This window comes from Podarcis filfolensis (genome assembly GCF_964270895.1).
Source record: "Podarcis filfolensis genome assembly, chromosome: 5".
Classification (NCBI taxonomy): Eukaryota; Metazoa; Chordata; class Lepidosauria; order Squamata; family Lacertidae; genus Podarcis; species Podarcis filfolensis.
Window position 1 is genome coordinate 54,308,603 of NC_139608.1, and position 21,905 is coordinate 54,330,507.

The 21,905-nt window shown below is 44.8% G+C and overlaps 2 protein-coding genes and 1 long non-coding RNA gene across 3 annotated transcripts in view; all 3 read left to right on the forward strand.

Annotated features, from left to right (window-relative positions):
- The first annotated feature begins 1,226 nt into the window (after nt 1-1,226).
- On the forward strand, nt 1,227-8,393 carry LOC310763138. The gene is made up of 3 exons (XR_014548509.1): nt 1,227-1,383; nt 7,088-7,200; nt 8,078-8,393. It is a non-coding gene; the product is annotated as an uncharacterized lncRNA (long non-coding RNA).
- A 9,827-nt stretch (nt 8,394-18,220) lies between these two features.
- On the forward strand, nt 18,221-21,256 carry HMX3 (H6 family homeobox 3). The gene is made up of 2 exons (XM_083614966.1): nt 18,221-19,031; nt 20,568-21,256. The coding sequence occupies exons 1-2, from the start codon at nt 18,668-18,670 to the stop codon at nt 21,227-21,229; spliced, it is 1,026 nt and encodes a 341-aa protein (XP_083471092.1). The 5' UTR covers nt 18,221-18,667; the 3' UTR covers nt 21,230-21,256.
- A 58-nt stretch (nt 21,257-21,314) lies between these two features.
- Nucleotides 21,315-21,905, forward strand: part of HMX2 (H6 family homeobox 2) — a gene marked incomplete at its 5' end in the record, with an annotated part of 30,031 nt that continues 29,440 nt past the window's right edge. Inside the window, one exon of the mRNA XM_083614967.1 lies at nt 21,315-21,478. Coding sequence (XP_083471093.1) covers nt 21,315-21,478 — 164 coding nt within the window. The remainder of the gene's footprint in view (nt 21,479-21,905) is intronic.

Here is a 21,905-nt window from a genome sequence, read left to right on the forward strand (position 1 = left end):
AAAGTCATTGTAAGGCTGCCTCTGAGATGGTTCACAAGAGATGGTGAACCAGTGAATATCTAGGAGACTGGAGATTTCTGCACTGTTGCATTCAGTACTTTACTCAGCAGACCCAAGTACTCTGTTATTTCAACAAATATCACAAAACAGCTTTAAAGTATTGCTAGACCATCAAAGATCTTGGATGTGATCTTTATCACCAGATGTCACCATCTCTATTGCCACATGAAGCACAGTCAATAGCCTTGTTATGTAGGAGTGGGGAAAGGATATCCTTGCTATTACTTGCAACTTTGGTAAAAATGGCTGGTTAAATTATCCTGGGCTGGTGAAGTTGTACACAGTCTCTTCTTCAGAAAACTCCACTAGCACCCTGGATCAAACTATTTAGTTCTGGCAACTCTCCTGGTAAGCCAAAGAGAAGCACCACACTCTCACATGTGAAACTTCAGTAATTTCGATTCTGGGTGTTTCAAATTCACTGTGGGTCCACTGTGTAAGTCAAGGTCAATGTCACCATGCGTAAATAGAACTCTTGTTTATTCAAACTTCTGATTATTGTTTTTCTAACCTCCCGCAGGCAATTCAGATAAGTAAAGCTGTACTATGTTTAATATTTATAAGGCTGCAAGAGAACAGTGGGGAACCCTTAATTACAATGGAAATGGAGATTATGTACTTAAATATACTGGAGAAAGGCTTGAATCACAGCAACATTTATTATAAATAACATCCCCCTATACAAGTCTAAAAATAATCTCCTTAATGCTCGTGTGTGTGCATGTGTTTGATATTAAAAATGACTGATTTAAAGGAATGTGCTTCACCTTCTTTGCCAAGTAAGAAGGTTTGGTTCCAGTATGCTCAGGCTTAAATGCTGCCAGTATTTCATGTTCGGATAGTCATAAAGTTAAAGGTTAATAGGCTGTACAAATGACAGAGTTTAAAGGGGAAAATGAGCACCGGGAAGATCTCTAGTACTTAGGCAACATTTTAAAAATGAAGCTTAGCTTCATTGTAATATCTTCTCTCATGATGTTGATCATTAGTGAGAATAATTCTATTTGCATAAGCAATTTCTTTGCCTATAGCCCATCTCCGCTTATTTTGAGGGTAATTGTGACACATACTGACTCATAAGCCTTTGACACACGCCGACTCATAATCGTGCTCAGTGACATAACAATCTGCTGCCCTGGAAAATGTAACAGTGCAAATGTAAAATGGTGGCCTCTGTGCAATGATGAAGGGCAAGTAGATGTTGTAAATGGAGGAAGCTTTTCATACTAGAAAATGAGACTGGCACCGAGAAAAGAATAAGGGAAAAAAACCATTACAGGTTAAAACCATGTGCAGTGAGATTCTAAGCAAGTCTACTCTGAAGTAAGCCCCACTGAGTTCAATTAAATATATTCCATTGTTAACATGCATAGAACTGTAGCCTTCTTTAACAATCTCAGATTTGATTAGAGGCTTTCAGCTGCTGTGATTTTAAGAAATAATTGTGATCTAAACTAAGTTACAGTTAGTTGCAATCTGTGTTATCTTGGAATGCAGGGGCAGATGGGGCTCATCAACCCGGCAAGGTAGCCCATCTAGGAAAAAGAAACTTCAATCCTAAACATCTTGCAGTTAAACTAATTTGTGAGAAATCCTTTGGGAGTGAACCCTGAGGAACAATTTGTACCCGCTGCTTTGTGAAATATCTCCCAGAGAAGAAAAGGCTAAGGATTAAACCCTACACAAATCCAGAGTGGAATCCCTAAGGCAGTTGGATGGTGTCTTGTAAGCCTCTTTCTGCCAACTCCTGCAGCCCAGTGGGTGCCAAATGTATTGCTTTGCTTTGGACCACACCAAGAGGGGAGTCTTGTCATCTGGGCAGACCAGGATCTCCATACACACTGCCCAGGCTTGCACCCTGAGGAGGTCACTGCAAATACAGCAAAAACTATGTGGGAGGCACCAGCTACAAGTTATAAGTTCAACCTGATTGGCATAAGGTATAAGTACTACAGGTTGTCTTCATTGGTGGGAGAGATCTTCATTCTCACTGGTCAGCTGTGGCTTAAGCGGGGCAGCCCTTGGTCAACCCATAGCAGTGACCAGAAGAATGACCACTGGGAAGAGCACAGAGAGAAGATATGTCACGGTGCAACTGCAGCAGCACAACCAGAGACCTTCATCTGTCCCAGCTGGAACCAAACATGTCTATTCCACATCAGTCTCTGCAGCCACAGCAGGTACTGCAACCTTCCAACAGTTTGACTTCACCCCCAAAGGTGCACACTTTCATTGTCTCCTGAGGCAGACAGATGCCAACAACAAGTATGCTAATTCAAGAAACATGATGCAACATAGTTTTAATGAGAAATCCCTGTTTGTTTCTTAATTCTGCCCTCAGGATCCTTTTCTTAATTTGTATGCTACCAGTCTGGACATCTTCATGGTGCTTGAAATCACTGGAAATGTTCCAACACCAGAGTAGCTAACCTGTGGCCCTCCAAATGTTGTTAGACTCTCGCTTCCATCAGCCCCAGTCAAAATGGCCAATGGTCAGAAATGATGGGAGTTGTAGTCCAGGGACAACTGGAGGATCAAAGGTTAGCCACCACACAGGTTAACCACACCCTCTCTTGCTTTGTAGTCTTGAACGGATTTGTCATTGCAGGGAACTTTACGGAGGGGGGAAGAGCAGAAACTCGGGAAATCTCAGCACACTCACCAAACTATTCCCATGATTCTTTTTGGAAGCTGTAACAATTAAAACAATGGTTTATTTCTGGTAAAGGATAGAGACGGCCCCTTTGATACTTGAGCATGATAAGTACTTAACTGGGTTGTCCCAAACTAGTTGCTTATTTTACCTTTCCAATATTTAATTGACGTAGCTGGAAGTCAGGATCAGAGTGAAGAATAAGGCAATTTGTGACAATTTCCAACTATTCAGGGCCTTGAATGCACATTCAGGAAAAGTGTACCCAAGAAGCCCACACGATTTTGGCATTTCCACAATTGTTTCAGTTCTTGAAACTAACTTAAAAGGTTGCACCGGAGTTCTCTTTAAGCGAACGGAACAGATCAATCTTATCACCATCTCTATGAATTTTAAATAATAGCCACTTTTCTTCTCTTCCTTGGCTAACTGTTGCATGTTCAGAAGCTTTCCTTTTACAACGTCATATTTCTTCCTTCTTTAATAGAAATTACTTTAATGGACAAGATGATGTTAAAATTTTGATTTAAATGTACTTGGGCACAGTGGGAACATCAGTATTTTTATATTTAGCCTTCAAAAGCTCAAGAAATTGTGTTCTCATTCTTGGCAGAAGCAACTTTGCCCCACCTCTCCTAGAAGAAAGAGACTCAGGTTGATTCCTTCTTTTGAGAGGGGGATAAGTAAATCACATGTGGCCAGAGTGGCCAATGAGCAGGGAGGGTCAGCCAGCTGTTTATGGCTGACTCCATCCCTCTTCACCTGGTCATCCTCACAGGCTTGGTGCCCTTAGGGCCAGGCCTGCACAGCCATCAGGACCTGGGTACACTGGCTAAGCTTCATTTACCCAGAGCTCACTTAACAAAGACAGGGGGTTTTCTTCAGTCCTCAGCTGGGAGTCAAATCACCTGCTGGTTTTCTTGGCCAGGGGGAGGGATACTTCACTCTCATGTTTCCATTGATTCCCCCTGCCTGCGCATATTTATTTGGCTAATTGCAGATCCTCCAATTTGTTTTGTATCATTATCATTATTTATATAATGAATTTTTCCCTGACAGGAACTCAAGACAGCTTACAGATAAAATAAGGACAGATAAAAACATAGATATAGTAATCATTAATTAATATACCCTTGTTGCCACATAAAAAGTTGCCCTGAGTCTTCTTTCTAGGTATGGGGGCAACATATCTATGTATATGATTCAATAGGAAAGGGGACATCTGGTTGCCATATTTACTTCATGTGCCATCAGAAAAATATGATGTTGGCACAGGCAGCTATGTTGCTGCTTAACTGCAGTTTATATCCATGTGCACTTACATTTACCATTGATTTAAATGGAGGGCTAACTGATCCATCTCTCCAGCCTTCAAGCCAGGTAGCTATATAGAGGTATGATATTGTCTGTCATGTTTTTGACCTTGAGAGAATAGACATAAACATATCTGAGCTACCAGTAATAGTTGGAGAATGCTGGTTGTCATGGGGGTGACTTACTCCTGATTTGCTATAATGTCGATGTTGCATTTAAATATGAATTAAGAAGATGTCACCTAGCATCCCTGGACATCTTTGCAACTCATTAGTGTTGCAGCTTTTTTAAAAAAATAGGAAACTAACATTCTAAATACGTTCTTTTTTTCAAAAAGAGGCCATAACTGAAAGTTGAATGAGAAGAATGCTTTACTCTTTTATTAGTTCACTTTCTGCTATATATCTAGTCTGCATGCCAAGAAAAGTATAATCAAATGGTAAGTTATTGGTTTTTCAATAACACAGTTTTAAAAAGGGAATAAAATAGCATATCTTACCTGGCAGTATTTATGAAACAATTAATATTGCTAGTGTATTTTCCACTTCCTCAATATTTCATATGCCGTATCAGTTTTTATAAACCTCAAAAGCAGGCACAGGCAAACTCCAGCCCTCCAGATAATGTGAGACTACAATTCCCATCATCCCTGACCACTGGTCCTGTTAACTAGGGATGATGGGAATTGTAGTCCCAAACATCTGGAGGGCCAGAGTTTACCTATGCCTGCTCAAAAGACTACAAGAAAGACTAATCTGAGATCTAACAAGGAAGTGAGGCAACACTTTGGGGCAGAAATACAGCATTCATGTTGTCTTATCCAATTCTCTGATACAAAAATCAAATGAAGTTGTAATTCTATTGAACTTTTGGGAGATGTTTCTGAAGACACAATTGACCACAATATCTTGTTTTTAGCTCTGTAGTCTTAAAATTTATATCCATATCTGTTAAGATTAATTCCATTCCTGTTGAGATTTGTAATCCTGACATATTTCTAATTCTTTGGTTTTGCCCCCAAATGACAGAAACAATATAATTCTCTCTTGCGCATAGAGAAACACATGGTGGACGTGATACTGCAGCTCATAATATATGGATATTTTATTGTGGTCACCAGCCAAAGATCATCAACAACAATAAAATTATGTTTCCCCTTTATTGCATTCTAACCTGACATCCATATATATAGGATAATGAAATTACTCTGGAGTGTGAGGAGAAGTCCTGTATTGCATAAAGAGTTTACTTTGGTCTGGAGGTTTTTGCTTATTCCCTTTGATGTATCTCAGAAATCTTCCAAGTAAACCAGTCAAAGGACCGTTCTGGGATTAGTAGAGTGACCTGGTCGCTGTCCATGGTACTGAAAACCAAAGCTAAGTCATTCTTGTTTGTTTTATTGTGAAGTAGGTGCTCTTTCATAGCTTCCCTTGCAACCTCATTTAGCCAAGACCGATGAGGCAACAGCACACTGTAAATGTTACTGCAAGAAGCTATTCAGTTCAGTTTGTTTCTTCGGAGTCTGTATGGTGGCGATTGCACACTACTTGTATCTTCACTTTATTTCACCTGCACATACATAACGGTAGTATTTCGGATTTGCAAATCGAAGCCTTGATGCAGCTGATTCCATTTATCCAGGGGCATCCTTTAATCTTAAATTCAGCAGCTCCTTTGGCAATTCTAAGGTATGTGATATAAATCAGATATGAGAGCCCTTTTAAGAAACTGATTTTTGGCTCAATGGACCGTAACCACTTTGAAATCAATGATTATTTAGGAACTCTTAAAACTGTAGATAATTTAGCTGCTGTACACACACATATTGGTTCTATTTTCTTCTTATTGGTTTACATGTGAATAATCTATATTTGTCTGGGTCTCTCCTACACAGGTGGTTGAGTATGGATTATAGCAATTCTCCTTTTTTAATACACCAGGCAGAGCTGTAAAAGATTTCAGCACCATCCCCACTCTTAGAAAGAGACTTAAAGGGCAAAGTTGGAAAGTTTGGTGTTGCGGTTCTACTCAGTTTCAGTGGAATGTGAGGAGGTTCAGGATCATGTGAAAGGGCCCTGACATTTTGCAACCTAATAATTATCATATATTATTTTTCTCTTCACAGCTCTAGAAGCCTTGTGACCATGTTTGCTTCTTGGCATATGGTATCAAGCTTTCTAGCTCAGGATCAGATAACTCCTCTGGAATTCTAAGGAGATCCACTTTTAAACTTACAAGTGCCTCTAGTTCTCGTTGTTATAGACCCTATAATATAGAGCAGTAGCTGGGAAGCTTTTTTAACCCTGAGGGTTGCGCTTCCTCATGGAAAGCCAGGCTGGGGGTGGTGGTATCACATTTCAGTAGTGGGTGGGGCCAAAAGCAACACTGGACAGAGCATCAATTGTTACTCTTACTTTTGTACAGTAGACTACGTTTCTGTACAAAAACACAAAAAGCAAAGGGGAGGGTATAGAAGAGGACTAGTAAGAGGTGTGATCTGGGTGCATATGACCAGGAGAGAGTTCTGAGAGTCAGACAGAGGAGGACAGAGGACCACATTTGACCCCTAGACCTGCGGTTCCCCATCCCTGCTATAGAGGCAAAACTTGTAAGAGTGGGAAACTTCAATTAAAATATGTGAAGACAAGAAGATATGTGTAGGGCTTCCAGTGGGTAGGGAATGGGATTTAATAAAAATTCATTTTATAATTTTCCATGAATAATATCACACATTTCCAAAGTGTTATATCTGGACTTTACATTGGACTGTGGCTTCCATGGAAATGGGGTTTCCAATATGGCACCCTCAGGTTCCCTGACCCTGTCTTTTTATTTTTTCATTTTAGTTTTGTTTAATTGGTGTTATTCAGGCGGGAGGAAATCTCTGGGGGGGGGGGTTTGCAAGTGTTGTCAGGTATTTGGGGCTATGTTTTATTTGGTTTTAGGAATGTATGTGTTTTGCCTGTTCGAGGAGGCTGGTGAGGGGCTGAGCATCATCAGTTTTTCTTCTGTGAAATTCGTTCTTTGTGGTGCCCACAGCAGTTTATTTTATTTTTTTAGATTTCCAGGTGTACCCTCAAGCCAAAAAGGTTATGGACTTCTGACACAAAGCATCACAGCTGGGACCATAAACCATACTTCTACTACTATAATCTCAGGAGACCATAGGTAGAGTATTAATATGGAATGAGTACCTTCTAATTATGTTGGTAACAATCGTTGGTCCACCCTTCTGTTCAAACTTACTGGAGAACCTACTGGTTGGGGTTAACCTACAATTACCTCCTTCCATAAGGAAGGGTCTGCTCTATCCCTCCTTCTCTGAAGATAGAATGATAGGAACAAGGAACAGGGTCTTCTGGGAGGCGACACCTTCATTATGCCCTCCAAGCTTTCTTGGTATCATCAATATCCCCACTTGGCCACCTAATGACAGGCACACAGACCAGTTTCAGACACAGCCATAGAGAAACCCTTTCAGACACAGAGAAATCCTTTCTCAGTACAGTAAAGGGATCAGTCAACACTAAATCAGCAGAAGAAACTATCCCAAACAGCGCATTTACACAATTGATCCTTGTGAACATTATCCAATTAATTATGGGTTGTAAAATAGTAATAAAATAATTCTTGTTTAAATCCAATGTTATGTGCAGTTCTACAAACACTAATTAGGGAACAAATATTATTGATGCATGTGGGAATGATGCTAATGAATGTGTGTTGAAGATCTGGTCCAGGATGACTCAGCGGGATGGCAACAAGTATTCCTTAAATACACATAGACACACCATGATCTCATGTGAAAGCTTAGGGGGAATTTTTAAAATGCAGGTTCGATCTGTTGCTGTTCTGTCACTTTCAACACACCATTGAGGAATGGGAGAGCCATTCTGTAACAAAGGCGATTTCCTGGATTTGTGCAGTGCAGCATAGTTCAGCCAGTCATAATCATCCCATCCTTGAAATGGGAGTTAGTTGCAATGATTTTAAAATGCCATTCATTTTAAAGGGACATTAAATCTGAAGTGTGTTCTATTCTAGGGGTAGGGAACCCATAGGCCCTCCAGATATTGCTGGGCTCCAGTTCCCATCAGACCCAGCCAGCAAGGCCAATGGTCATGCGTGACCACCATCTGAAGGACCACAAGTTCTCTGCTCATGTTATGTGTCCTTCCATGGGAGCACCTGGGGGCTAGGAGCTCACATAGCCTGTCCACTGAAGAGCTGAGAAGGAGAGTGGCTGCTGAATCCTCTCCCTCCCATTCCAAATAAATGTGAGATGACTTGTTACACGCCTGGAAGAAGGGGATGATGGAGAGGACTGTACAATGTGTTATGAGAATCCTGTCCACATAGGCAGCTCTGCACTGGCCTCCCACAGGAGGGGTGGATAATGTAATTAGCCCTGACAATAAAATGTAGTTGCTAGCTAAGCTCAATTCAAACCCATGGAATTCAACCTGAAATCCTCAATCCACTTGCCTGAGAGTAAGACACACTCTGTGTGACTTGCTCCTGAATAAACCTGCCTAGAATTGATGTCTAGGTCATAATTAACTTTTGATGGATTGTGCCCTACGTGAGTAACAGTTACCAAGAAATTAAGAGTAGGAGAAGATATGTATATATGCAGTAGTAATTTTATTTTTTTACTCCAGGCATCATGGGAAATATTATTTTCTTTTTTCCTTTTATTTATAAAGCATTAATTGGTATTGAATTCATTTGATAAAGCCACATGCCACACTTCAGATCTCGCAGACGTCATACAGATGAGCAAGACTCTTCCACTGTAAAATAGATGTATGACTTTTCTCTAATCTCCTTTACTGGTACAGCCATCTAATGCACACAACTTGGCAATACAAGGTACCTCAGCAATATTTATTGCAGCATTCTGTGTAAGTAGTCCTCATTCTGGTGTCTTCTATTACTCACTGTGTTCTAAAAAAAAGTTATCTCAATTGAAAAATATATGATCAATGTTATTAGTGTAATCCATTCATAGCTTTATAGACCCCAAGTCTTTCAGGGAGTGTCATAAATCTTCAGGATGACCCTGGTAGGCAGGAGTTTGCTTCACAGCTGTGATTCAATGGATGGCTTTAAAAAATCACAGTGCTAGACAGCTCCCTGTTAGATGAGAAAATCTGGAGACATTTGATCCAGCTCAATTCAACAACCCTAAATCCAAATCAGATCTCATGAAAATACAGAACCAAGTACTTCACTCCATTTGCCAAATATGCACTGCTTTGCAATGCTTAATATTGAGTTACATGTGTAAACAACTGTGGATTTCTTATACCCACAATAAACTCTTTCGGTAATAGCATGAAATGAAACATTCAGATCCAGATATCACTTAAATCGAATGATTTAGGAGAAATTTAACTGTATGAATGAGTGCATATATATTTGTAACCAGTCCCTGACATTGGATTAATATGCATCTGGCTTTCTTTTCAAACACAAAATTTAAACCGTCTAACTGGTATTGCACACACCCAAATGAGCATGATTGCATGTGTGGATTCCTCACACTCTTTAAATACATCTCTGTCCCTTCTTTAGGCTTCTCAGCTTCACCTTGACACCACTTTTCTTGGTTTAATACCTCCTCTTCAGCCACCTCACCCAAGGTATGGTGTGAAGGTCCACAAAGTCACTACTTTGGTGATACTAAACAGGTATGGATCTGATCTGTGCCTGAATGGGAATCACCAGTATGGCACCTTGGGATCCATGGTGGAAGAAAGATGGTATAGAAAGGGAAGACAGTTAATAAAAGTATTCTGTTAATGATATTCTGCTGTATGTTGTTTAGCTTGCTTACTTGAATCATCTAGATTGCTTTGGGCAGCAATATATTTATGATGCAATGATGTCTTTTTTTATTCAAACAGCAATCCCATCACATGCTGCTTTTGAAAGTACCTTCAGTGGCATGTGAGGGGACACTGGGGAACATACCCCACCCAAAACAAGTCCTCTTGGGTATATAAATTTTAGTTCTGCAAGGTTTGAGGTGGGTGAGTGGGATGATGGTTACAGGCCACAATTGCTGTTTTCCTGCCAGGGACTTTGTACGTTTCCCAACTGCATAAAAAGTAGGAAAATCAATAGCTGAAGCTTTCCATCACAGCATCTTCAAGCTGGGAAAAGTTTCCCCGTGGTGAATTTCCATCATGAAGCTGTTAAAGGCAAACATTCACAACTTGTATAAAATAGATTAGGAAGGCTTCCCATATTTTTCCTCCGTTCAGAGGGGAAAGTGGCTTGCATTTTTAGCAGCACCTGGAGAGTATGTAAGTAAATAAAAAATGGACTGGATAAAATATTAAACTAGAATTTTAAATAACACTGGAATCCTAAACATACTTACTAAGAAATCTAAATTATTTAAACAAATGTAAATTATTCCTGAGTGGATATATTTGGGATTGGATTGGAGCATTCATGTGAAATATGTATATGAAGCCTGGGGTCTTATCATTTGCCTCCCCCCACAAAATAGTAAAGATTTCAAGGGCCACCATTTCCTAGTTAACTATATATGCTGTATATATAGTAACATTTTAACTTGCAGTATGTCAGTCCTCTCATTTTGTTAACCTTCTGTTGTACAGGGATTCTGTACAGTAGTAGTAGCTTTGCTTGAAAATGTCTACATTTTAGGGTCCAGCAACTCACTACTAGAGCTTTTAGAAATTCGGTGTTTAGTATATCTGAATGGACTTATGACATCCATTTTTAAAGTAGAAGCAAACAGCTTGCACTGACCAGATAGGAATAATTTGAAGACAAACATGTGGGGAAACAATGTACCTCTGTCCTTTTCTCCTCTCTTTCCACAAAACAAACCTTGCACTCTTAAATTTCACATATCCAAGGGGGGTTTAGGGAACATGTCCCATGATCAATGTCCCATGACATGCCTTTGAAGGTACTTTCAAAAGCATCATGTGATGGGACTTCTGTTCAAAGAGGAAGAAAGTGTCAACACTTTCACTGGGCATGCCTGTGAAACATCAGGCCTGACTCTACCCTTATGTCAAGGAGTCATGGGGAACCTGTGGAGCTCCAGATATTGTTGCACTACAACACCTATCTTCCTTTCTGGGTGGGGTTGATGGTAGCTGGAGTCCATCAATAGCTGGGAAACCACAGCTTTCCCATCCCTCAACCTGAGGCAGATTATTCTGGGTGTCATGAAGGGTCAGCAATTTGTTAGTCATTCCATTTATTATTGTTGATCCTTTACTCCCAAGGAGAAGCACTTGTGGGATTTTTTTATTTTTTGGCCAGAGGTGGCAAACAATTCAGCTGGTCCTGGGTACTAATATGCTCCTTGACTAGGATTGTCATTTGCTGTTCTGTCTCAGGCAGCCCCAACACACTTGAAGTCTTTTATTCTGTTCATTTATACGCACCTCCTTTCTGCCACTAGACTCAAACCCAGCTTGGGGCCTTCTCTAGATGTTCCTTCTATTGCACATTTATGATTGTTTGTGCTCATGATGGTATTGGGGTGGCTTTGCATGATTCTGTTTCAATACTTTTTGTGCCTGCAAACATTTTGGGGTGCACATTCCACCACAATGGTCCCCTTACGAAATGATGGCATAAAGTTCACTGGTTCTGGTTTCTCCATCAAAGAAGTGATTTTGAACCAGACCAGGCCTTGATTTTTTAAAATAATAATAATAATAATAATAATAATAATAATAATAATGATGATGATGTTTTATGTTCTTAACAATTGCCAAATATCGCCCATACTTTTCCCCCCAAAAAATTGTTACATGCTAATCAAAACAAAATGAAAACACTCTCCCATCTAATGTGCCTTTAAAGCAAGATAATAGAGAAGGTTTCACAATTCACTTTTAAGTTAGAGAAATACCATCCTGTCTGAGAGTTTATAAACTGCGGTGTGTCCTCTGACTTTGGAAAGCCACCCAAGGCAGCTGATCTACTCGAACAGAAGTCTGCTTTGTCTCATTGGTTTCACTGAAATCCAAGAGCCTCAGCTTAAGTGGGTTGTGGATCTGACTGGCAGCACTGGCTGGTCTATATTTCCATAGATGTTTATCTCACTTGGTACTCTGTCATGTGATTTCCTTGGCCAGGTGAAATCGCATCTATCTTCTCCCCCACCTCAGGGCTTCCCTTAATGTTGCATAGATACTCAAGTTCACTTACCCCCTTAACAGCCTTTAACCGTCTTGCAGTTGTTACAATTAAGTCAGTTAAAGTATGGTAAAGAGGTAGGCTTTTCTTCCCACGCTTTCACTGACAATATAAAGTGGAAATTATATATATGTTGGTGAATGCAAATGTATAACCAAGGAGGCCTGTTATTCTGGAATAACTATCACTGGACACAAGGGATGGGACATAGGTGTGCAGCATTAAATGGATTCCTCTGCATGTGAATGCATACTACGTGTCAAAATATGGGACGGAATGCCTCCAGCTTATTTGCAAAGGTGCCTTTAGTCCCTCTGGCATGACACTGTCCTTCTTGTTTTCCTGAGTGCTGAAACCTTCTAGCGATGGTGCCACACTAGAGGGCAAAGAGGGAGCTGTGCAAGTAAGTTGGGGGAAAGTGGAAGAGGTGCAAAATATTGGGATACCTTAACTTAGAATTCAAGCCATCGTGTTTACCTATATTCAAATCTATGCAACTTGAACAAATCTAGTAATTGACTCAACCCATTTGAAACTTCTGCAATTGGGTTCCAGCTCTGAGGGGAATGGACCCTGCCTGGAGACTTGACAGTCCAAAAAGGCAGCACACAAAGGAGAAAGTCCAAAATGATCACGGAAACAGAGCAACTCCCACATGAAGAAAGGTTCAGAGAAAAGACAAGTGAGATGATGCATGACAGAGATGTTTAAAATTAAGCCTGGTGTGGAGAAAGCAGAAACAGGAAAGTTTTTCTTCCTCTCTCATAACACTAGAATTTGGGGACATCCAATGAAGCTGAACGTTGGAAGGGGGGGGGAAAGTGCTTCTTCACATAGCTCACAGTCAAGCTGTGGAATTCGTTCCCAGAAGAGGTAGCGATGGCAACCAACTTGGGTGTCTTTAAAGGGGCTTAGACAAATCCATGGAGGATAAGGCTATCATTGGCTATTAACCCTGATGGCTATGTTCTATCTCTGGGTAGTCAGATATCCAGAGAATACCATTTGCTGGAAACCACGGGAGTGGAGAGGGTTATTGCATTATGGTCTTGCTTGCATGCTTTCCACAGGCTTCCGGTTGGCAGCTGTGAGGACACAATAGTGGACTAGATGGGTCACTGGCCTGATCCAGGTTGCTTCTCTTAGGTTCTCATGGGAAGAGAAAGGACACAGCAGAAAAGTACAGAACAGAATATATACTGCACACTGTGTGGTAAATAATCCCAGTTCACTTAGTTATATTGTAAAATATGTAACCACGTGTTTTCAGTGCTTCCTTCCCCAATACACAGAGAGAGAGAGAGCTAAAAGAAATTAATAGTTTGTTTGGTGTACATTGTTAAACCTGCCATGTATTTCAGACTGGCAAAAATTGCTCTGTTCCTCCTGAAGGTCCATTGAGCTGTGCGTCGCTCAGACCAGGAAACGTGTTCGAGGCACAGTTACTGCTGAAATAGGGATGCTGAAATCCCATTGAGGTGAATGGTATTTGAGCAGCTGAACTGTGCCCTGGACTGCAAGCCAAGAGACGTCACTAGTTCTTCTTTACAGGACCCAGAAATAGAAACACTTCCATTCAGCCATCAATATTGCATAAGGAGAAGCTGGTCCTTCCAGACAGAAGGCGGGATCACTTGATCTTTGTCTCTTTCTCCCTTTGCATCAAATGCAGGGCCTTCAAATATATTTATTTCCTTTGAGTTTAAGACCCAGTAAGCCAAAATACTGTTAAAAGCAGTATAGCCAGAGAAGAACTTCTTGTGATGTTCATCAGAGACAGCCAAAGTGGCTCCCTGTGGCTATTTTGGACTACAGCTCCCATCATCCCTGTCTCTTGGTTGGGGTTGATCAGAGTTGTAGTCCAACAATATATGGCAAAGCCTGCTTGTACGAGATCCCTGGGTTGGTTCATTTGCCATTTGTATCATATTAAGGCTGTGTACACATGACTGGTTTAGACACAGCTGGGTTGTTCTTTTTCTCAATTCAGGTCAAAACTGAGTGGGGGGGGGGACCACAACAACATTTTGTAAGAAACAACAGGACATATGCATAAAGTCATGTGTGTACTGTTTGCCAAACCAGCATTGGATGCAGAATAAATAGGAGTGGTTACAAAGCCTAAATTCATATATTCCAGAGGGAAGGTAAGCGTGTTAAGTTTCAATGTACTAGGAGTAACTGAGTCAGGCTTCCTTCTAAGTATGCATGTGTAGTATTGCACAGTTAGTTACAGCAGCAGGGCTGGGCCAAGACATTTTGCTGCCTTGGTATCCTTCCCATTTCCATATAAAAAACACAACCAGGGGGGGCAGCTGAATCTGATTTCAACTCTGAGGCAACACACTTGCTTAAACTGCGCAGGGGAGGCAAGCTTGGGACACTCAGGGGATATGGTTGGCCCACTGTTACCGCCCACCCTCAGCTTCTGCCGCCTAAGGCAGCTGCCCCACTCTGCCTAATAGTAGGACCGGCTTGCACAGCAGCCACCTTAAAAAAGAAGACGACAGATTTATCCTGGCAAAAAGTTTGATGGACTAGGGCCTGCTTCATTTCCTAAGGAAGAATCCTGTAGCACCTTAAAGACCAGCAAATTTATAATGGTGTAGACTTGGGTGAACGACTTCTCTTTAATTAAGGTGCTGCAGGACTCTAGAGGTTTTGCAATAGCGTAAGCACAGCCTCTGGAAGCATGAACTTAATTCAAGCACCTCTTGAAGTGGGTACTAATCCACAAAAGTCTTATGTCACAATAAAACTATTCGTCTTTAGGATGCCACGGGTCTCTTCTTTCTGGACCTCGGTGGGAAATGGACACAGTCACACACGCAGCAGTTGGACCCCAGAAGACTCCTGAACGGTCGCGTAGAATAAAGCAGAAACCACGGTTCTTTATCGCAGGGAAGTCCAACAGAGGGCGCTATGCCCTTTAGTTTTGCTAAGGGGAAAACCGGAGCCGGGAAGAGTGCAAGCGGATTATTTTGGTTGCTTCACGTAATTAATTCCCCCAACGCACACACGCGCTCCACAAAGTGCTGGTGGCAACGCCATTCAAAACAATGTATATCCGGTATATATAGGATTGAGGCAGTCAAACTAGTGATAGGCACCTGCTTTTCTTTTTGATCGCCGATCATGAAGACCATGCCAGTAATTCCATCTTGACGACACCAAGACTACACTGTGGCGGCAAGGAAGCAACGGGTTTTGGGGAGGGTGGCGGTGGGGGAAAATCCATGTGTTACGTGACTTTCATTTGAGAACGATCTCGATAAGAGGATGAGAGAGTCACGGTTTCTCAGAAGCAGCAGCCACTTAGGCAAATCGGATTTATAAAGAGATCTATTCTGATCTGTCCTGTGGTTATTCATACAGCTACCGACTTCCACGGCGTGTGACTTTGCCGAGTTACATAAGCAAACAAACAAAAAGGGGGTGAGAGGGAGGAACAACAACAGCCACCTCCTTCTCCCAGCAATGACATTAATAGGAACTTCTATTTCATTACATTTTTCATATCTTTTTAGCCAGCTATAATGCTCTCGGTGAGTGGGTGTGCGTCTAGATATATTTCACAGGTCATCTTCGAAGTCTATAAAGACCAATCTTCATTTTCTGCGAGAACCAGATGTGACACTGGTCAAAAGCTTGATTTCACCCAGGGTGGTTTGTTTCTCCTTAGAGGCACCTCGGCAGCATCTTCATGTTTGCCCGGTTTTTTTGAAGGCATCTCAGATAAGCCAAGCCAACACTGCTCTAGAGCCGGGTGTCGATAAAGTTTTAACGCGGATTTCTGTCTGAAAGCAATGACGTGATCCATGATGGTTGTCCTCTTCCCCTGTAGTAGCAGTAATAATAACAATAACAACACAATATTAGTGTAAAACATTCGGAAAATGTGTGTTTAATTTTAGGAAAGATTCGTAGAAGGGCAATATGGGTATGGGGAAGGGGTCCGTGACTCAGAAAGAAAGAAAGAAAGAAAGAAAAGAATTTGCAAAACTGGTAGGTAGGATGTGGCAGGGATATCTGGAAAAATATGGGAAGCAAAACGAACTATTGTAGCTGAATGGATTTTTTTTCAGTTGCAAAGTAGTGACTTTGATTAGATTCCCACGATCGCTTCCTTCGATTTCCTCGTGTCAACAGCAAAAAATAGATGTGTGCAGGGATGCCAAGGTATTTTTAAGTTCAGGTTTTTTTATTAAAAAAGGGGGGGAGAAATTTGCTTCTGTTCGATCTACGTTATAAGCACCCTTCACATTTCTTACCAAATTTGTTTTCTCCCCAAAAAAATTACCAAAAAAGCAATAAACCTAACTGCAAAAAAGAAAAACTAAATTCAAGCAAGGCACATTAGAGGAGAGTGTGTCCGGCGTGTGAGTGTAGAAAGCACTGTGTCCTCCACATATGTTTTATTCTGTCCCACTTTTTTAAAAAACAACATTTTGGCAAGTAGCAGGCAACCTCTTTTTTTAGGTGAAACCTCCAAAACTACCTGAGCATAGTTGTGCAGCGTTCTTGCTTTAAATTTACATCACCTATATTTAGGAAACCATATTCAGTCTTTAACAAGGTGATCCTACAATGTATATTCAGAAGCAAACCCCGCTAAGTTCAAAGGCATAGGGTTGCCCTAAATCTATTTTGCTTAAATATGAGAGAGTTCAGAGGATGCAGAAAGCAACCTAATGAGAGACAGACCGGTTTTATATGAATGAAAAACCTCTTCGCAGAATATTCACAACGAGCAATAGCTTTAGGCTCTTAGACTTATCCTCTCTCCTACACATATTTGTCTCACCGGGACCAATGGGGCTTAAGTTCTAGAGTATATTATTATTATTATTATTATTATTATTATTATTATTATTAATCGGTGCGTGATCTGTCCGTGCGTGGCGTCCGTGCGTGGCGAGGAACACTTTGCTTTCACCCCGTTCCTGTTCATCTGGTCTTAGGCTGCTGGTGACGTTTGGTTTGGCAACAATTATCTGTCTTGATCTGTAGAGTGAACAGTCTATATCTATTTGGATCCGGTTCTCCATTTATCTTTATTTCTCTCTCGGGAAATAGCTCTGTGGAGAAGCTTTGAATCTGACACGTCAATTGCGAGCGCCTTCTCCAAAAGGCCAGCATGTTTTGTTTTTTGTTTTTTGTTTTTTGTTTTTTGTTTTTGAAGTGATCGAGCTATGGATCCCCTGGGGAAAGGTCACATCCGACGTTGAAGCTTTTTTGTGGGGGGGGGGAGATGGGATCGGTGCTGTGGTGCTGATGGTGTCGGGGTACTTTTCCACCCCGAGGGCTCACCCCGAATGGGATGAAGCTGCTCTGGAGAAGGGCAGCGCCGGCCGCCCCGTTTTAGGCAAACGGGATTCGCTCCCGCAGAGCCGGGGAAGCGAACCAGAGCGAGGCTGGGTTTGGCTGCTGCTGTCGGTGTGTCGGAGGCGGCCAGTCGAGTCTTCCCCCCCCCCCCCCGCCCTCCAATCCTTGGGGAAGCAACCCCAAGGAAAATCCCTGCCGCTGCCTCCTGCCCCATCCCTAACCCCATAGCGCAGAGGAGGTGTCCAGGCTGGCTGGCAGGTTTGGCGCGCGACCCTCCTCCTGATCTTTCTTCCGGAGGGTCATGGGTAGGGGAGTTTGTACAGAGTGAGCACTGTGTGTGTGTGTGTATGTGTGTGTGTTCGTGTGTGTGTGTTGCAGGGGGGTCCTCACTTTGTGCGTCCTCGTCGCCCCCTTCCTCGGCGCGGTGGTTCTTCAACCGAGCCAATACCCTTTTGTGCTAATAGCCCTGTCCTCATTTGCTGCCTAATTGGACTATATAAAGCCAATAAGAGGCGAGCTCTCGTAGCCTGGAGCCAAAGGACCAAATCGAAGGGGGGCGTGGAGGCAGCGAGAGATGGACGGGGCGGCGGCGGAGGCGGCGGCGGCGGGGAGAGGCGAGGGAGGGGGGTGCGCGCCGCCTGCCTCTCGCTTCTCTCCCTCTTCTCCCTCACTCACTCTGCTTTGCCCTGCCTAGTGGCACTGGGGGAGTCCGGGGGCCCAGCCGACGCCGCTGACGCCTTGCCCGGCCCGAGGCCGCTTGCCACGCTCCGCGCCCCAGCGCCGCCGCCGCCGCCCAGCGCCACCCCACTGGGCTTGACATTTGGATTTCCGCGTTAGCATTCGGCGCCGGGTTGACGCAGGAGAAGCCGCAGCAGCAGCACCGGCAGGAGGAGGAGGAAGAGGAAGAGGAGGAGAAGCGGCCCCCACGGACTTCCAAGTCTCGCTGCCTGGCTGGCTGGAGGACCGGGACTCGTCCGGGTGTCGTGCGGCCCCCACCTCCACTCCATCCCTCTCCCCTTCCTTCCCCCTGCCGTCCTTCCCCCATGCCATCGGCCAACTCGGAGCCACTCCGGAGCGCAGTGTGAACGCCGTCCCGCGGACGTGGGCAACGTGGGAAGGATGCCCGAGACCGGACAGGACGCCCCCGGCAGCCAAGCGCAGCCCCCGCCGCCGCCGCAGCAGCAGCAACAGCCCCCTCCGTCGTCGCAACCCAAGGAGTCGCCGTTCTCCATCAAGAACTTGCTCAATGGGGACCACCCCAAGGCGTCTCCTAAGCAGCCCCGGGCGCTCTTCCCTCCGGCGGCCAAGGGGGCTCTGGAGGGGGCCGGCTTCGCCCTGTCGCAGATGGGTGACCTCGCCTTCCCGAGATTCGAGATCCCGGCGCAGAGATTTGCTTTGCCTGCACACTATCTGGAGAGGTCCCCTGCCTGGTGGTATCCTTACAGTTTGACGCCCGCCGGAGGCCACCTGCCTAGGCCAGAAGGTACTGGAGATCAAAGTCCTCTCTCCATCTCGCTCCCTCTTCCCCTCCCCAGTCTATTCAGCCCCCCACCCACCCATCCATTTCAGTAACCCATTCGAGCCAAGCGGGTCCAGGTCTCTTCCTGAAGGAAGCCCAGGTCTTTGTCACCAAGATGATTGGACTCCATCTCCATTGCTCCGTTGTGGTTTTCCTCGGTGGTCTCTGCTCTCCAGGGTCAGCCAGGTCTCCCCTTCCTCTCCCAAACAAGCTTTCCCCCGGGGCAGATAAAGCCTTCCAGGTGTGAGCTGGGGTTTCCCGGTATCAATGAGAAGTGGCGATGTTTCCTTAGTCATCACTGACTTGTAGGCACTCGCCAGAAGAACATTTATTTAGTTTTGTGGAGATCAAAGGTTGGCTTTCGTTTCATCACCAAGAAACTATATGCACTGAACGGAGTCCCCCTCTTTCCACCCCTGGCCACCTTCACATCCCTCTCTGCGCCCCATCTGTTACTCTCCTCTCCCCTCCAAGTTTGGTGCCACTTTAATTTCCACGGGATTTATTCAGAAACAAGAGGCATGTATCATACTGTATCTAAATATCTTATCTCTGATTCAGTCTCTCGTCCCAACCACACTTTCGTGGAAGGAAGTCCCGTGAAATCCCCCACAGGACTTGCTTCCAAAGAAGTGTAGCTAGGATCCGACGAGGCTTACTCACAAGTAAATCAGCCTATCAGCTAACGGTGGGGATGTGCCTGAGAAGCAAGGAAAAGGCCATTTCAGGAAGTTCATTGACTTCCACGGTGCTCACGCTCAAGTTAGGAGCAGTTAGGATCGCAGCCTTTCGGTGGAGGAGCCCAGGGCTGCAATCCTTAAAAATTCAGAACTTGAAAGTCAGCTCCATACAACTAAATGGGACTTGCTCTCCAGCCCATTGCAGGAAGAGGAGGGAGTCAAGGCTGCTGGGTGGAGGGCAGGAGGAAGTTCCACAATGTTCAGTGGGGCTTAGTCCTAAGAGAAGTGTGCATTGGATTTCAACCCGACTTAAATCACTGGGAATAAAAATGACTTCTTCCCAAGCATACACCTACTGCAGATCTCCCTGTTGTCCTACTCAGAACAGACCCATTGAAACTAATGGACCTAAGTTAGTCATGGCCATTCATCTCAATGGATCTACTCTAATCATTCTGTTCGCATAACTGCCATCATACGCATTTTTTCCTTTACCGAGCAGAGAAGTCCCATTAACTGAATCAAACGTGCCAGGTCTCTTTCTCGGAAGTGTCTCTGCAGAGTCACCCCGAAGAGGCAGCGTCCCAGCGCCCTCCTAGATGCGTTTCCTCGGAAGTAAGCCCCAGCTGTGTCCCACTAGGCTTACTCCCTCGTGAGTTCAGTCACAAGCCCACTTTCCAGGGAGTGAGCTCCACTCCGCTCAGCAGGGAGGGAGGAGAGAGAGAGCTTGACAGTCGTGCAGGGCTGACGGTGGCCTCGCTGGCTGCTCGGATCTTGACTTTTGCTCTTTGTGTGCGTGTGTCTTGCTGTTCCTCTGCAGTTTCCGTGGACAAAGCCTTCCTCAGAGACTCCTCGCCGGCCTCGGTGGGCACAGACAGGGACTCCCCGGACGAGCCCTTGCTGAAGGCCGAGCGAGAGGCGAAGGAGCTGGACTCCAAGAGCCCCGACGAGATCATCTTGGAAGAGAGCGACTCGGAGGAGGTGAAGAAGGAGGAGAGCGGCGCCGAGGACTGGCCAAAGCGCGAGTCGGAGGCGGGCAGCCCGGAGAAGAAGCCTTGCCGCAAGAAGAAGACTCGCACCGTCTTCTCGCGCAGCCAGGTCTTCCAGCTGGAGTCCACCTTCGACATGAAGCGCTACCTGAGCAGCTCCGAGCGCGCCGGCCTGGCCGCCTCGCTCCACCTCACCGAGACTCAGGTCAAGATCTGGTTCCAGAACCGGCGCAACAAGTGGAAGCGGCAGCTGGCCGCCGAGCTGGAGGCGGCCAACCTCAGCCATGCCGCGGCGCAGCGCATTGTCCGGGTGCCCATCCTGTACCACGAGAGCGCCGGCGCCGACGGCGGGGGCAGCGGGGCGGGCGGAGGCGGCGGAGGCGGCCCGACGGCGGCCAGCGCGCCTGTCAGCCAGCCCCTGCTCACCTTCCCCCACCCCGTCTACTACTCGCACCCCGTGGTCACCTCCGTGCCGCTCCTGCGGCCCGTCTGAGGACTGGGCCTAGCTCAGACGGACAGGGGACGAGTCAGGGAGGCAGGAGGAGAACGGAGCAGGGAGGGAGGGAGGGAAGGAAGGCATGAGAAGGGGTCATGAATGGATGGCTGGAAGGAGGGTGGCTTCTTTAAGAACCGCGTTGAGGGACAGCCACCCTCTCTTGCCTCTCGCAGCCCAGGCCTCCGGGACGAAGCGATCGCCCCCCATCACCAAGGACCAGCAGGAACCAAGCAAAGATTTGGCTGTGTAAGTAGCGCCCGGATGCTCTGCGCAACGCCCGGCGTGGAGAGACTCTTCCCCTTCGCGGTTCGCTCCTTCTACTTTTGGGTTGTTCAGGAGGAGGACAGAACGGTCGTGTTGAGACCACCACAGAACTACAACCCGGGCTCTGTAGAAGTAGAGAGTGGGGGCTGATGAGAGCGCTTAGCTTTGCTCTGCTTTAAGGTGGATTTGGCTATTTAAAAATAAATAAATGGAGAAGCGTTGCGCAAAAGGAGATCACCCTCGTGCACTGGTGGTGGTGGGGAGAAATCACGTGTCCAGATGGTGCCAAATGCTGGCGGGGAGAGGAGGGGGTGCTATGTTGCTTGGAAGCCTCCTGGCTTTATGGCCCTGGTCCACTTTTGCAAGGATCTGTTGGTCCTAACTGCCCGAGTCTCCAGTTCTCTGGGAT

Bases quoted from the DNA above. Each gene is read 5' to 3' on its own strand.
- HMX3 (XM_083614966.1), top strand. From the start codon at position 18,668: ATGCCCGAGACCGGACAGGACGCCCCCGGCAGCCAAGCGCAGCCCCCG. The intron at 19,032-20,567 runs GTACTGGAGATC...GTTCCTCTGCAG, and splicing joins CCACCTGCCTAGGCCAGAAG to TTTCCGTGGACAAAGCCTTC.